The following is an 18,233-nucleotide window of genomic DNA, read 5'->3' as shown; positions in this document are numbered from 1 at the left end:
CAACTTTTGGCTATATTGTTACCCCCTTTGTCCTCTTATTAGGTAACTGATATTGTTCTTAATTTTTCTAGTGCACCTGCTGTCTAGTACTCTTTAGTTTTGTGTCCTGGGTCCTGAGTGGCAAAGTCCATCCTGCCTTGTGGTGGACTGTAGTGAAAAGATTAGGGGAGCCATAGCTTCCACACTATAAAATAGTGTTTGGCAACTTGTGGAAGTTCACTAGCAGAATTAGGCCTCGTTCACATCAGCGTTTGGATTCTGTCTGGGGGAGTCCACATGGGGACCCCCAGAACAGAATACAAACACAATTGCAAGCGCTGGTGCAGTAAAAGCACATGGACCCCATAAAGTATGGGGCTGCCCGCACGAATCATGCAGACATGAAAGTAGATGGTGAACTACTTTCCTTTGTGCAAGAACCCTGCAGAGATCTGGCGGTAAGCACATGGACCCCATTATAGTCTATGGGGTCTGTGTGCTTTTACTGCACCAGCGCTTGCACTTGCGTTTGGTGTTCCGTTCCCCATTCGGACTCCCCCAGACGGAATCCAAATGCTGATGTGAGCGAGGGCTAAGCCAAGCCTTCATATCTGGTACAGGGGGACCAAATGATCACTTGGTATCACTTGTATCTGTACCACCGATGTAAGGTACAGATACAGCAGAGTTGATGATCACAAGTGGATTGCAGTTGGCTGATGTTTGAGATGTTGCATTGTACTACCCGGTGGCTACTGCTAAGACTTCTGACAAGTTGCTGTCTTCCTATGCGTAGTCATATAGACTGCTACATCTGTATACAGCCATTTTAAGCTCTTCCACTCCTGTTCAGACACATGTCAGAGATTGAGAAGTAAAGCTGATATACTTGACACACATTCACTTATTTTAATGGCACCATTTAACATAGATAAACCCCCGGCTTTTGTTTTTGCGCTCTTCTACGATTCTTTAAGACAAGACGCTTTTACCATCCCCTTACTTTACCCTGAAGGGAAATTTTCCCGATCTATCCTCTTTATCTCTTAAACTACATAATGCTGGTAATTTTCTCTTCATAGATTGGAGTCTACAACGTTCGACAGATTGTACACGTAAAATGCTTTAGCTAAACAGCTCAATCAATGTGAATAAATAGATATAAATAAATATGCTCTGGGATGTCTGACAAATTTCAGTCTGTCAGGGGAATCATATCTTAACAAAGTACATTTGGCAGAGCTCAAGCTATAAAAGGAAGCTTACAGCGGCTTATTTTAACAAACGTATTATCTTGCTTCACTACCTGAAGTCTAAAGCATCGCCTGAAAAATGATTGTTTGGATTGTTCCTCTGGGCTATTAGATTGGATATGTTAAGGTTTGGTTTTCAAGCGTGAAAATCACACACATGGCTATACGGGGAAGGAATTTTAGTTTTTCATACAGTAGCACTTAGCACATAGACCGACATGTGATGCATCAATAATAGAGATGAGCGAACAGTGAAATATTCCAGATTCGAGATTCGTTTTGAGTAGAGCCTTAATATTCGACTACTCGATCGAATATCGAATCCCATTATAGTCTATGGGGAAAAATGTTCGTTTCAGGGGAAACCACTGTTCGACTAAAGGAGAGTCACCAAGTCCACGAGTAGCAGGAGGAGAGTGTTTAGGAGGAGTGCTGTGCAGTTAAAGCACACAGACCCCATTATAGTCTATGAGGTCCGTGCGCTTTAACTGCACAGCGCTTGCAGTTGCGCTAATAAAAAATCAGCTCCCTCGTAACTGCAAGCTGCCAGCTCTCCCGACTAGCAAAGACGAGCCTGCGGCAAATCAACGCTGGTTCTGCAGCAGGCTTGTCCTTGCTAGTCAGGAGATCTGGCAGCTTGCTGTTACGAGGGAGCTGACTTTTTTGTCATAGGAATGCATTGAACAGCGTTGATTGGTTAGTGTGCAGCATTTGGCCAATCAGCGCTGGTTCTGCCGGAGGCTTGTCTGTGAGGAGGCGGAGTCTAAGATCGGACCACAATGGAGACTGCTGTATACAGTGTATAGCATTCAGCCAGGGCCGGCTCCAGGTTTTTATGGGCCCTTGGGCAACAGAGCCTCAGTGGGCCCCCTTGTAAAGGAGGCGGGGGAGTCGAGACACTGTGCGTTGCAGATGAAGCGAGTGACGTCATGCAGGAGTGTGGCGTCACCAACGCCATACCTCCCAATCTTTTAAAGAGTAGAAAGAGGGGCAAAATGTGCGGTGCGCTCTGCGCGCCGCTGCAAATTTAGCTCCACCCACTTTTATGTTGATTCCACCCATTCTCATTCATTTATTATGTGCTCCTACACAGTATAATCCTCCTACAGTCACCTGTAAATTATATGCCCCCCCCATCTCTCCCCCAGTTTCATATACACCCTTCCTCTGCCCCCAGTTTCATGTCCCCCCTCCATCTCTGTCCCCAGTTTCATCACGTTCTCCCCCTTTTTCTGCCCACAGTTTCATGTCCCCCGTCTCTGCCCCAGTGTCATGCCGTTCCCCCCCTCCCCTTCATTTGCCCCTTCAGTTTCATTGGGCCCCCTCCATCTCTGTCCCCAGTGTCATGCCGTTCTCTCCCCACCCCCTCCATCTGCCCCAGTGTCATGCTGTTCTCCCCCCCTCCATCTGCCCCAGTGTCATGCTGTTCCCCCCTCCCCTTCATTTGCCCCCCAGTTTCTTTGGGCCCCCTCCATCTCTGTCCCCAGTTTCATGCCGTTCTCTCCCCACCCCCTTCATCTTCTCCAGTGTCATGCCGTTCCCCCCCCTCCCCTTCATTTGCCCCCCAGTTTCATGGGCCCCCTTCATTATGTTCCACCTTAATATGTAATACAAAACAAACACTTACACTCACCTCTCCCACGCTCCTCTTTCTCTCCCTCCAATCACATACACGATGCAGGAGCTGTGAGATCAGCTCCTGCTTAGCTCCGGCCCGGCTTGCGTGTGTAGGCGTGATGTGATGACGTCATCACGCCTACACACGCAAGCCGGGCTGGAGCTTTAAAGCAGGAGCTGATCTCACAGCTCCTGCATCGCGTATGTATTCCAGCTCATCGGCGGACGGACGCCGATGAGCTGAAATTGTGACAGGCAAGTGCCGGGGGGCCCCCAGACGCTCTGTGGGCCCCGGCACTTGCCCGACTATGCCGTGCGCTGACGCCGGCCCTGCATTCAGCCAATCAACGCTGGTTCTGAATCAAATATTTACTGTGAATAGCTTAGGGCTCGTTCACATCTGCGTTGTGAACTCCGTACTTGAGGTTTCCGTTTCCTGCCTAAAACAGAGGCAGGAGACGGAAACCTGCAGGAGTCTCTGTCACCTATTCATTTGAATGGGTGAGAGAGATGTCCGGCCGTGAGCGGCGGTGAGCGTTTTATGCTCTCCGCCGCGAAACCGGGTTTTATAATCCGGACACAGAGTCGGACATGCAGTACTCTGTGTCCGGATAAAAAAATCCGGTTTTGCGGCGGAGAGCATAAAACGCTCACCACCGCTCACGGCCGGACCCGGTCTGAGCTTTCCGACTTCTGGCATGCAGAAGACGGAAACCTCAGAACGGACAGATGAACGCAGGTGTGAACCTAGCGTTAGTAGTATCAAATGAGTACAAATATTTCGAATACCGTAGTATTCGATCAAATACCTACTCGATCGAATACTACTCGCTCATCTCTAATCAATAACATACCCAGTACATCCATTTATAACACAAGGTTCTGCCATCCTCCTATGGATTCCTACGTCTGGGATTGTCAACCCTATTCTGCGGCCTCGCCAGCTAAAACACAGTCCATTTGTCTCCTAAATCTAGTATAAAACATAGCTACTTTCTTGTCATGGATTTAGACCCTGTGGGGGCCGGGGGTTAAATGAAAAAAAAAAACTCCATTGTTCACCAGTGGTTTCTGATAGTCTGATAGACTCCTCCTTGTCGGAGGTCCTGCTCCCTATCTGACCACTGTCAGTGAGGTCATTGTTCCCTCTTCAGTGACTGCTGAGGCCACAGATTAGTTTTGGTGGTCACGTGTGGGTCAGGACTTCCTGTGGCAAAAGGGAACCATGACAAGACCAAGCAGACACCAGTGCCAGACAACCGTGTGCCAGGGACAGGTCAGTATGTTTTTTTCTTCTATTTTACACCCCTGCCCACTTAAGGGATATTCCAATTCCAAGACAACACCTTTAAGGCATGGTGTTGCAGCTTAGCCCTATATACTGTATTTAACAATAACACACACAATCTATGGACAGATATGGCACTATTCTGAATGAGAGACGCCATGTTTTTCTAATGCTGTACAATAAAATAAGGCAATTATGTTACTAGATCAGAGAATGATATAGCCCTGTGCAGTGCCGTGTAATATGACTTCGGTCATAACCTCTACCCTAGTAGAGTCCGTCTGTGTTTCGCCAACATGGTGTATGGCCTGAATCAAGGAAAAGCACAAGCCTATGCTATAAGACACAGGAGATCACTTTATAGAATTTGTATCTACTCATGTAAGACCACCTTGCATCATATATGAACCATGGCCATAACATTATACAGAATAGTAATGTCTTTGTAAAGAGGTCACTCTTTAAGACGTCACTTTCAACATGCGGGTGATTCAAGTCAATGATGTCTATGGTGTAGTTGTTGCAGTCTTAGTTTGCAACTCAGCTCCAGGGACATATGAGATGTGTGCAGTAAAGTGAAGTGTACTTGGCTTTATCCACCCACTGGATTCATCGGCCCACAGTGCATGCGTTAGATACAAGTGGAGCAAGTCAGAGCTGAATGTTTACGTGGTTTATACGTGATAACAGGTTCCCTTTAAAACATTGCCATTTCAATTGCACACAGGGAAGGTCTCCCCTCTAGCCAGCATGGAGAGTGTACCATTACATAGGCTTCATGTACTATTGCATTGTCGTACCCTACAATATCATCCAACCATCAGACTGGTTTCCTTACAGTACTTATACTATACAGGCTCTCTGCATTCCACCAATATACGCCTATTCTACAATATATACATTAAGATTATAATTCAACCATTGCGTACTGGGAAGATATTGTAATAAACCATTACATGAGCCATATGTAACAAGCTGTGCATTTAATTTGCATTTGCATCCTCATCCCTTGCAGATAACAGCTCTTTAGTGGTTCTGTGCATATTGAGAAAACACCCCACTCAACGTTTTTTTTTTTTTTTTAAGATAGAAGATCTTAAAAACTCCAAAAAATGTATGTTCTGTGTTATGCCTAGTGCAGGGCAAATGAATGCACAAGCCATTAAACCGAGAATCTGTATGTCATTCACCGCCCCCTCCAGTCCTACATAAGGAATAACACAGATTTCTCTTATTTGAAAAACAACAATAATATAGGCTATAGAAAAAAGGAATTATGATGACTTTAATGCTAAGCCATGCTAGGAAGGATCTGTAATTTCAAGACTTTCTAAACATTTCCGTTTGCTGTAAGAATCCTTTGTTCTACCTTGAGATAAATGTACTGGAAAGGAATGAAACGTTTGGTGCAGGAAAGTTGCCAAACAAAATGGACATCATATGTTGTTCAATAAACAGTAAAACGGATACATCTTTCTTGATAATCTCATAGAACTTTACCTTTTAGAAGATGACATAATAAAAGCCCCACACACAAAAAAAAAGATCAGGAGAAAAAATTATTTAGAAAGTCAGAAGACTAAATCTCAATAAGGCTCCGTTCCCACGGAGTAACGTGCCACGCATTCACACACGTATACACTCAATGGGTGCCGGCTTACGGGCACTACACATTGAAATCAATGGGAGGCTTTTTAACCCATTGATGTCAATGTGTAGCGCGCGTGAGCCGGCACACATTGAAGTGAATGGGATCTGTTTAGAGGGCTCATACTCTGACATGTCTGAATGTGCGGCACGTTACTCCGTGGGAACGGAGCCTATCAGCGGACCCAACTCAACGTTCAGTCATTGAAAATGCTTAGGGAGCACAAAAATGATCAGAACAACTTACGCTAGGTTAAAACTAGCGCTGTATGTCTGTTGTTCTGGTCCATCGGAAGACCAGAACAACAGAGAGGAGGACCACTAAAATAGCAATAATACGTGTATTCCAACTACAATGGGGTATGTCAATAGGGTCTTTTCGATATCCTCACTTTTAGGCTGAGGCCCCACAATGCAGAAACGCAGCTTTTTTGCTGCTGTTTTTTTGAGCCAAAGCCAAGAATGGCTACAGAGGGAATTGTAAATATATAGGCAGCTTCTTATACTTCTCCCTTCTGCTAAATCCACTCAATTGGCTCAAGAAACCACAAAGAAATCTGCAACAAAAGTAGCTGCGTTTCCGCAATATGGAGCCTCAGACTTAGGCTGGTCTTACACGACCGTAGTTTAAGACCACAAATGGTCCACAATTGTGGACCATTTGCGGACACATTATGGTCAATGCGGCCTCTTACACCACCGGATATTTTATCCGTGGTGTGCCGGGCCGCAACCTTGGGCCGCACTTTATAGAACATGTCCGTAATGGCCGTAATTCACGTCTGCACGGACTCGCCCATAGAACTCTATGGGCGAGTGCGGCAGTTTACGGGAATCTGCGGAGTCTATGTTGATGATCAGCAACTTGCGGACCGTAAAAGCATTAGGGTCGTGTAAGACCAGCCTTAAAACTGAATCCAAAAGTCCTCCGTGCAGGAATTTTTCGTCTGCTGATTTTCAGATAGGCATATACAGATGGGTAAAGACACCGCATATAAAGTTAATAATGCTTTATTAATACATTTTGGCTCACATAAGCATTAAGCAATACTAATAAATAGGCCACTGTTGTGTCAACAAACTTTACATAAATTAATAGTATAAGCAAAGATTCAGAGACTTATCTTATTCTAGAAAAATGCCTCTTTCTCCACTTATCACACTTTTCTATAACCTGCCTCCAGGCAAGTATAAGATCAATTACCAGCTCATTGAGATATCAGGTTACAGAGGCTGCTTATAAAAATCTATGGACACTACCTCACCCTAGAGCTAGATTGACTGAACACTCTTCATTGTTTCTCTATAATGTCCTCCATGCTGCTGCTGCTTCTCTTTTTGTGTATAAGACTGATAGGGGAGCAGGATATCATATATTTGTGCTGTCTTTGGGACACTTGCCTCCACTGTAGAGCTGAGCCCAGGGTGTTGATCCGTGTTATTTATTGAAAGCCAAAAATTCAAGATATAGATGAGATGTTTGGTACTTATAAGTGTTAAATTGAATATAATTTGGCCCTTGAGCAAAATTTTATTAGTATTATTATGTTACTGTTACCTCTAGGGTACAACAGTATTTAGTTACCACCAGTTGAGAAGCCACATGAGCCACTGGTTTGGGACAACTGTCCAAGCAGTTCCTTTTCTCTTAGTTCTGATTGACTTCTGTGAAATGTGTGTGACTATTAGAAGACGGACTATTACATGTGTGAAATAAGTGATTGCTAAAAGGTGTAAGGGGGCCCAGCGCCAAATAACTGCATATTTTTCACATTATAATCTGACCTTGTAATCAATGATATTGGCGCACAGAAGTCTACTGGTGGTGTGTACTGTATGTGTGTGTTGAATAAACGCTACAAGCTTCATCTCGCAAAGGTTCACCTGTAGTTGTGTTCAGAATGAATATGTCCAAATCAGAACTGCCATTACTATAATCTGGGATCTTTTCAGACTCTGGGGTCTCAGCGGGCACTGACATAATTCAGGAGGCGGGAAGAGGCAAGAAGAAGAAGTGCCAATGGCCAGGGAAGGTGAGTTTGTTACGTTTGCTCCCGTGGACCTGTGTTTACTCTGAGCCGCTAAAGGACAATATTCTGACACAGGGGTCTTTGACTGCTCAATTTAACTTTCCAAACCACCATCAGTACCTCCCAGGGCATATCATGTGGTGCACAATAGTGTCTTCCTAATACTGCCACAAGAAAAACAACTTTTATAAGGACACTGTTGGACACCACAAGATCCCTTGTGAGGAACTGATGGTGATTTGTAGGTGAAGGGTTAAAACCAGCTGTTAGGTTCCCTTTACTTTTGCTGAGTGCAAACATGATAAATTATTTTTTTTATCTTCACATGTCAGTAGCCTCTAGGAATGGTGTTGGCACTAATTTTGGGCTTATTTATATGTTTAGTTGTTTATAGGTTGAGGCAAATTTGCTAATCTTATCTAATATTTAGACAGTGTAGAAGCCAGCGGTCTAAAGACACCCCAAATTTATCATCAACGCTTTGGTCTACCTGTATACCATATATTGATTGGCTTCTTTTGCCACTAGTTGGTGCCTCTTTTTGCCTCTTTCTAACTAAACCATGTCTCTCTCTAGTTAAGTAATACCCATTGTCAAGAGAGTATGCAAAGCATGCATGACACATATTAAGCCAAGATTATGGCACTTTTAATTGAGTATATTTCCTCCATTGTTTGTATGCTGTAACGTTATACTTCTGTACCACTAAGTTTAATAAAGCATAATAAACTTTATATATAAGTCTATATAGGTGGAAGAAAGTGGAGCATTCATATCAGGCTCTAGAGCACATATACCCATCACTTGTTGTAGTGAAATACCGCTGATGGACAGCAGTGCCGTGGATCGGTACCATCTGGTCAAAAACAACTCACAACCTAATGCATGGATCTTCCAATTGACCATTTTCAGGCATATTTTGGTGATATTGATCACCTCCATCAACTCCAACTCATTCCATCATACAATAGGCACCACATCACCGATTCCAGCACAGTTGGAATTTTCTCCCCAGCTCCAACCATTCCTCAGCAACTACAGTATTTCCGTAAGTTTCAGCACAATCATACTCTCCATTGTCAGGTGGGTGGCCCTAGGATGAAGAAGAAAAAAAGGACCACCCAACCGACAACAGAGACCATAAATATTGTGGAAAAAAAACAGTAATGATTGCTCAGGCTTAGTAGGGGCTAGAGAACCAATTCCAACTGTGCCGGAATCAGTGGAACAACACTTATTGAAAGATGCAAAGAGTTGATGGAGTGGGGGAAGTAACCTTCAAGACATCTGCAATTATCCAATTTATATGACCACAAATAAAACCGTATCTCATGAACCAAGAATAGACATATGCATAAAAAAAATCCACAATACTTACACCAACTATGAAGAAATCCAGCCAACACCATGCATTGGTGAAGTACTTCTTAAAGCCATATGCCACCCATTTAAGAAGCATCTCGAGAACAAAGACGTATGTGAACACTTTGTCTGCATATTCCAGAATAATTTTTATAGCTTTTTTCTGGTCGATATAAATATCCTCAAATGCCTTAGGAAAAAAAAAAAAAAAAAAAAAAAAAAAGCTGTGAGACAAGTATTCAAGAAACAAGAGAACTGCACGCTGTAACATATAGTTGACATGAATTATGAACTAAAGTCCTGCTTTTTCATCCCCATGGAAACAGAAAGAGTTTTGCTAACTTGATAACTACATAGTGTTTTCTTTTGACCTCTGACTAAATTATGACTAACTGCGACAACTTTATGAAAAAAGAACACCTGCCCTGATAGTAATGACATGTATTACCGTACCACTAGCATCGAGTATAGCGGGCATGAAAAAAACACTATATGAAAGACATTTAAGCCACCAGGTGTAAAACATATAATATAGATAGATAGATAGATAGATAGATAGATAGATAGATAGATAGATAGATAGATAGATAGATAGATAGATAGAATGCATATTTAGGCAATTTAGGATACCTGAAATTTAGGTGCTGGTATTGATAATATCCTAAATTGCCTACATGGTCATCATTGAGCCTATGCCAATACATCAGTATAATCAATGCAAATCAGCTCTCCTCTAGAAGGTAGGAAACAGTCCAAACCTAACCCCACCTATTGGTACCTCCCATATGTCCATGTTTCAGACAATGACTTAAAGAGGTCCTTTCTAGAGCTGAGCTGTTCTTGAGATTTCAGGATCGATTTTAAAATCCGATTTCCGATCATTTTCCAGTTAATCCTGATCGTGAAATTTGCTCGATCACCGATCGGAATCCGATCTTTCCCGATCCCGATCGCTCAACCCTAGTCAATGCTTCTCTATGGGAAAAGTCACTTTTAGGGTTGAGCCGATCTTGAGATTTCAAAATCCGATTTCCGATCATTTTCCAGCCGATCCCGATCGTGAAATTTGCTCAATCACCGATCGGGATCCGATCTTTTCGGATCCCGATCGCTCAACCCCAGTCCTTTCACAACCTTTACCAACTCACATTATTTGCAGCCCTCCTTGTAGCCACGCCACCGAATCCGGCACAGTTGTGATTTGTTTCCTGAGCAACCATTTGTTATAGTCATCACACCCAATATCCTAATTTGCTCTCTACTGTCAGGTGGGCTGTGTCTGCTCTAGTTCTGCACCACCCACCTGACAGTAGAGAGTCTAGTTAGAATAATCGGCACTGAAACTAAGAACACTGATTGCTCAGAAGTGGTGAGAACTAGAGCCAATATTACAATTGTGCCAGAATCCGCAGCACCATGGATATAATATAATACCATGGAATTAATATAATAATGTACAGCACCATGGAATTAATATAATAATGTACAGCACCATGGATATAATATAATAATGTATAGCACTATGGAATTAATATAATAATTTACAGCACCATGAAATTATATAATAATGTACAGCACCATGGATATAATATAATAATGTACAGCACCATGGATATAATGTAATGTAGAGCACCATGGAATTAATATAATAATATACAGCACCATGGATATAATGTAATATTGTACAGCACCATGGAATTACAGTAATATAATAATGTACAGCACCATGGGATTATATAATAATGTACGGCACCATGGAACTAATATAATAATATACAGCACCATGGATATAAGATAATAATGTACAGCACCATGAAATTAATATAATAATATACAGCACCAGGGATATAATATAATAATGTACAGCACCATGAATATAATGTAATAATGTACAGCACCATGGGATTATATAATAATGTACAACACCATGGAATTAATATAATAATGTACAGCACCATGGATTTATATAATAATGTCCAGCACCATGGAATTAAAGAGGACCTTTCACCACTTTTGGGCACATGCAGTGTTATATACTGCTGGAAAGCTGACAGTGCGCTGAATTCAGCGCACTGTCGGCTTTCCCGATCTGTGCCCGGTGTAAAGAGCTTACGGTGCCGGTACCGTAGCGCTTTACAGTCAGAAGGGCGTTTCTGACCATTAGCCAGGAACGTCCTTCTGCCTCGCGGCGCCTATCACGCTGTGCTGTGGAGCGGGGAGGAACGCCCCCTCCCTCTGCTCACACAGCTCGTCCATAGATGAGAATTATCAGGAGCGGGAGGGGGGAGTTCCTCCCGGCTCCACAGCACAGCGTGATTGGCGCCGCGAGGCAGAAGGACGTCTCTGGCTAATGGTCAGAAACGCCCTTCTGACCATAGAGCACTACGGTACCGGCACCGTAAGCTCTTTACACCGGGCACGGATCGGGAAAGCCGACAGTGCGATGAATTCAGCGCACTGTCAGCTTTCCAGCAGTATATAACACTGCATGTGCCCAAAAGTGGTGAAAGGTCCTCTTTAATGGTACTATATAAATAAACAATAATAATATCTTCCTCCTTCTCACTTCCCGATCCTTTTCTCATCAGGGATAAGCCTCCTCTGGTAACAGGTTTTTCCCCTCTGTGTTCAGTGCACATCTACTACTTGGCTGAGCCTAGTGTATTGGTGTGTGGGAATTACAAACAAGACAGCACTTTTCTAAAGCATATGAGCCGCTATACAAGGTAGGAGAGCTAATACACATACTTCTGTAAGAGAGCTCATTTGCATGCTTATTTCCTCTCCTCAAGGAGAAACAGCACCTCTTGAGAGCTAGGTATAATAAAGCATTGCATTTGCTAAATGTTACTCAGAGCAAGGGATTATCTCTACTGTAAATGGTTGCTGCAGCTTCAAAGTGTTATAATCTACCCGAAGAAGAAAAAGAGCAGATTGCACATCCTAAGTAATATTTGGGGCGCACAATGTACAGTATCTAGTCATAAATATAGACTACACTGAGATGACTATAATTGTAACAAGCGCTTCATCTGAGTCACCTGATCGGGACCAGTCAACAATAAAAGTACTTACGGCATGACAATAAGATCTTTAAAAAAAACTGTTACCAATCGTCTAACCTCTCACTATAACACGAATAACATTTATTTTCTGAGACTGGAATTGCTAATTCTTTTTAGAAAATTGTCACGATGCACATTGTAAAATTAGGCTGTCAAATTGTGCAGAGTCACTTTAGATGAAATGAAAGAACTAGCAAGCAGGAGCTTAGACATCTTATGCTTCCCTACACATGGTTATTGTGACTTGTTACAGTAAAACATGACATCATTGAGTCAATGAGATTACATCCATTCTGTACAGGAAGGAAGTCTAATATGATCGGATCTGTGTCACCCTAGGGGACTTTAACTATTACTGATGCACGGCCTTTCAATTTCTACAGCCACACAGAGAAGTGAGAAGACAATACAATAAAGAAAAAAGCGACGGCAAAAGTTCAAGTAGGAAAGTGACGGCTTATTATTGCTACATACGGTAATGTATATCGTATTGTGAAGATTAACCTGTTCCAGTGATTGTGATGAGCGGGCGGCGGGTCAATGGATTAATAAGATACAGACTATATAGCACATAGGCAGGGGCGTAACTACCATAACTGCCCGGTGACAGCCGCTACCGCTGCGTTGTTTTTTTTTTTTTTTTTTTTAATAGGCCGTTACAGGCCCTATTCACTTGCTGATCCTGGCTGGGCCGGGATCGGTAAGTGACACCGCGGGCCCCACAAATACTATCATTATACTCGGGGGTCTTTGCAGACCCCCGAGTATAATGATCGGAGGACCGGGAGAGTTAAGGGAACGTAACAAACACTGTTACTTACCTCTCCACGATCCTGCCAGGACTCCTTCCTGACGTCCTTTCTGATGTCTCTGACGTCACATGAACCCGGCCTGCGTCCGGGTCATGTGACATCTGAAGTCATTTCAGAAGGACGGCAGCGGAGAAGACAGCATAGGAGCCGGGGGACAGGTAAGAAACAGTAATTTTTTATGTTTTTATTCCCCCGGGTCTCCGATTATTATACTCTGGGGTCTAAAAAGACCCCAGAGTTTAATAATTGTTTATGGGTGTCCACTATGGGCTATAATACTTTGTACAGGGGACACTATTGGGGATGATGCTCTGTGCAGGGGCCAGTAAGGGACATAATACTGTGCGCAGGGGCCAGTAAGGGACATAATACTGTGCGCAGGGGCCAGTAAGGGACAAAATACTGTGTGCAGGGGCCACTAAGGGACATAATAGAGTGCAGAGGAGGGGGCCGGTCGAGGTCTTCGACGTCGGTGTCGGTTGGGGGGGCCATGTCAAAAGTTCACCACGGGACCCCGCCATTCCTAGTTACACCACTGCACATAGGTTTATGTGAGAATTGTATTCAAGATAATATCTCTATATATGTCATAAGGGATGAATGATAACACTCTCTGTCTGAATACACATTCATGCCAGTCCATGTCATATACGTTTTTGGAAGGAAAGGGGTAATTTTAGTTAACAGGGATGTCCAAACACGATGTCCATATAATATTGGAATCTGTTATTATTGGAGATGAGCAAATTGAAGATGACGAAGTGGAATTCGATCCGAATTTCAGGAAATATTCGATACACATCGAATCTGGGTTTCCTCATGCTTCGTAGCAACGAATTGCATTTTTTTCTAAAATAGCTCCTGCACATGATCAGCCAGCCAGCCCTGAGGTGTCACAGCCCTTTAACCCCTTCACAACCGCCCATTGCATCGGGAGTGGGCGTTAATTGTAACTGACAGCTAACACTCTGCTCCAGAAGCCCCGGTCAGAGTACAGCCTCGATTGGGGCTTTTAACTCCTTGGATACCATGGTCAAATATGACCACAGCATCCAAGGGGTTCTGCCATGCTACAAGTCCCCCTTGGCAAACCCTGCGGCAAGATCAAGGGGTGCCGATATGCATCTCATGCAGGACAATGACCTCTGGCTGCTAGTAGCCCCCAGTACCTGGTTGATCCTGCCCAGAAGTGAGGAAACCAGCCTATGCATCAGCCTATACGTATATGACAGTCTATAGTGCTGAACCAGCGATCAGTGCATGGCTGGTTCAGGTCCCTAGTGGGACATCACTAAAATCCAAAGTGGACTCCCTATGGGTGTAAATGCAAGGCACAGTGTTCTACTCCATTATAAAGGCTCTCTGCAACCAGAAAATAGCTGTTTTTAATGCAATTCTCCTCGAATTAATTTTGATCGAATCCTACCAGAAAATTCAACGAAGATCCAGAATTGAATTTTTGGAAAATTTGCTCATCTCTAATTATTATATTACATTATTACATATATTAGAAACATTGACTTCATGGAGGGAATAGAGTCAGTAGAGTACTGACCATATACAGAACAGAGGTCAATTATTGGGCTGAATGGGCGTCCTATAGTCTTACATTTCATCCTATAGAGGTGCAAGAGAAATGAGAGGCCACATACAGAAGCCAGCAACTTGCATTAAAGATGGGGTTGTCCAGTTGAAATATAAAATAATGGAAATTCAATAAAAAATAACAGAACATTCCATAAATCTATCTGTTAAAAGAGAAAGAACGATACTTACCAATGCTCCGCTGCTGAGAAGAATCATGAAGATGATAAAACTCTCAAACCAGTTGTGTTCAACTATCTTGTAGCAAGTCTTCCTCACTTTCCACCATATTTTACCACATCCTTTTGTGACGTCAACTCTACAGCATGGACAGTACCGTAAGCAGCCTAAAAATTAAGAACATCCAATGAACAAGATCTGGGGATATAAAGTATGGAGATCATAATGGTAGTCCAGCTCTATGAAGTGAATAGGAGCTGAGCTGCAGTAACGACACACGGCCACTATACGGTGTGTGGAGCCATCTGTCTCATGCTCCATACACTTTATAGTGTCAGTCCTGATCAGCTGATGGTGTCGGCCACTGATCATCACAAGATCCATAAGATAGGCCATACAAAAGAGTAACAAAATCCCTTACATAGTAAAGTCATGTACCTATAATCTTTTCTCAAAGGAAATCACAATTTAAGAATAATTCCTCTTCCATTTCTTGCATCAGTAACATAGAAAGGATTGACTTGTAAGAGTAACCGCATATGAAGTTCTTAAGGAGAGATTCTATCCATTCAACACGAAGCTTGTGACAACTGTATTTCACAGTGTTCGGGTTATTTAATATACTGCAAGTCTATGAGATCTATATGGATTCCATACTACCGTCCAGTACTCAAAGAGTAAACTCAACACTTTATTGCAAGACATAAACAATCCAGGATAAAAACAGATCGTCCTCCTACGCGTTTTGAGAATGAGAAACACTCTTAAGCATACCATAAAAAATCTTGACGTATCTAATGGATCTTGATGGATCCCTTTAAATTACATTTGTTTTGTCATCTCTTTGCCGGGTTACTTTTTAAAGGAAAGAATAGCACAGAATTATACAAGACCAGTGTATTGTATACCAGTCTTTATGATCCCTGCACCGCTGTAGAATTACGATAGGTTCGCATTAGTTTTTGCTCCTCTCCATCCAGAATTCTGCTTAAATTAGTGGAGAGAAAAGTCGATTATACTGTATGGGGTCAACGGGTCACCTCTTTTTAAACAGATGGAAAGCCGACACTAGTGTGACCCTAGCCTTAGCCTGGTTTATACAAACCTGTAGCCCTCATCATAAATTAGGTGCATCCTCCCTGGAGCAGTGCACCTAACTGAAATCCATGCCAGAAAATTAGTGTAAATGGTGGATAATTTGGTGGGGCCAATATTGCCACCCACAGCATGCCATCACCTTGCCCTTTTTTTGGAAAGAGGGAGGGTGGGGTAAAAATGACACTTGCAACAATTTTTGGCACATGGGCTGGTTAAAAAAGGTGTAACCCCAAGATTTATGACAACTGGGTTGAAACCTGATATTATTACCATAAAATGGAAGAATTATAGGGTCAGCTATGGAGAAACACTTGAAATGTAACTATCTGTACACAAAGTAAGAGTAAGAGGCAGAGGCAGAGGCATTCGGTTGACTGCCGTGCCCCTTTGACTCGGCTAGACTCTGTTTTTACAGAAAGTCTATAGAAGAAATTTATCAAGATTGGCATTTCCTATGACAATCTTGATTTCCTGTGCCATGGAGTAGCGGTGGACCTTATTTATTGCTAGGCACATGCCTCTTAATGTGTACCTCCAGATATAAACCACTTTTCCTAAATAGTACAATGAAAATAAGAAACTTTGTAATATATTTTATTAAAGAAGTATGTTTTCTCCACCTTCCAGGCAATTACTTTCGCCATATTAGTCTCTATGCAGAGAGGAGGGGGATGGAAAAGACACTCAAATAATTGCTGCTGTTATATTCTGCTGTTTCTTGCTTTTTTTTTTACATTGCTAAGTTGTAGATAAGAAGCTGATAATACACTGAATGAGGCAATAAATCAATTAACTATCTGGCAGGAGAATCTCACTCCACCCCTCCTCGCTCCATAGCGTTGTATGTGCCAGGCTAAATACGGAGACTGATATAATATGAACAAGCAGTCAGATTGAAGATAATGAGCAGGAGAACAGCTTAATATATGGTGAAGGAAACAGAAATCCTTAATAAGATATATTACAAAGTTTCTTATATTTAAATGCATTACTCATTTATGAAAAGTTATTTATAACTGGAACTTTTGGGGAAAAAAAGTTTTAATATTTTGGCACAAAATCAGCTCTGGGCCAAAAACTGCAACTATTTTATACCAATTTGTGGAATAAAATTTATGATAATTTCCCCATTGTCCGCTCTACTCTACAGCGAGAACCAACCTGGAACAAAGGGGCACAACACTCAGCTGAATAATTCTAAAAAAAATATAATACAGGCTGAGCTGGGGATTGGATCAACTTAGCAGCTGCCATTCTTACCGATATCTTCAGCCAAGGTAGAACTGGCACCAGGCTGAGGGCTAGGAGGCTTGGCAGGACTCAAACCATACTGTTACTGCCACATTCATCATAATCTTGCAAAAAGTTTGCATAGACAGATTTTTGTCATAGTAGAGAGTAGTTATTGACTAACAAGTATTCCTCGGTGGTGTGGCTCGAGCAATCTCTTATTTATTTCCTAGCAATCCGAGGGACAACACGATCATGTTGAGTCATTTGGTTTTTACAATGCAAACATATTCTCTGATTTGTCATAAGATAGTAGAGAAAAACAGAACTTCCCGAGGCTTTCCGATGTAAGTATCACTGTAGACTAATTTATGCAATGTCTCACCAAAAAGAGTTAAGTAACATAATACGAAAACTTGTACAAAATAAACACGATTTACAACTTTTTGCCCACGAGCAGAGTATTCAAAAGCTTTATTATTTTACGGCAGAGTTTATTGCTTTCATATTTCACGATAAATTTTCAGTACAATCCGATCACTGCAATAAACAGCCATTGCCACATGCTAAAGCTTGGCATTAATAGGATGGCATTGAAACGGCATACTAAGTGATCTGTTCTAAGGCAGAGGTTTGCATTTAGTGAGCTTGTAGATATGTTTAGGGAATGCCTTAAAGGGGACCTGTCTCCCTGTCTGACGTGTCAGTATAGTTAAGCCATAGTCACACAATTGTCAAAAACAGCTGTGTGATGGCCGGTTATTGAACGGCTGTCACTTGGATGTTTGCAAAATAATGTAGGGCTACTCGTTTCTTGATGGATCATCTGAATGGTTCCGTCAAAAATAGGACATGTTCTATTTTTGGTCATCGTCTCTGAGCCCTGAGAAGACACAATTCTGTGAGCAATCTCTGAAAACGGGTGCCCCATGGATGAAAATTGGCTATTTTGTGGGCCAATTTCTTATCTCCGGACACCACTATGAGCCAGATGAATATTTTGCTTGATAGTGTCAACCTTTAATCTCTTGAAAAAAAACACCAACTACAGAGTGCCATAAAAAGGGTTATATGCTGTTGAAGTGACT

The 18,233-nt window shown here is 42.3% G+C and overlaps 1 protein-coding gene across 2 annotated transcripts in view; it reads right to left on the bottom strand.

Moving 5' to 3' along the window:
• Positions 1 to 18,233, bottom strand: part of LOC142200863 (sodium channel protein type 5 subunit alpha-like) — a 415,975-nt gene that overhangs the window by 84,215 nt on the left and 313,527 nt on the right. For both annotated transcript variants that reach the window (XM_075271516.1, XM_075271515.1), the window contains 2 exons: positions 14,830 to 14,984; positions 9,193 to 9,366 (listed from right to left, as the gene is read on the bottom strand). In XM_075271516.1, coding sequence (XP_075127617.1) covers positions 9,193 to 9,366; positions 14,830 to 14,984 — 329 coding nt within the window. The remainder of the gene's footprint in view (positions 1 to 9,192; positions 9,367 to 14,829; positions 14,985 to 18,233) is intronic.

Source organism: Leptodactylus fuscus, chromosome 4, assembly GCF_031893055.1.
Source record: "Leptodactylus fuscus isolate aLepFus1 chromosome 4, aLepFus1.hap2, whole genome shotgun sequence".
Taxonomy (NCBI): Eukaryota; Metazoa; Chordata; class Amphibia; order Anura; family Leptodactylidae; genus Leptodactylus; species Leptodactylus fuscus.
Note: the sequence above shows the minus strand (reverse complement) of the source record. Positions and strands in the feature narration are given on the sequence as shown.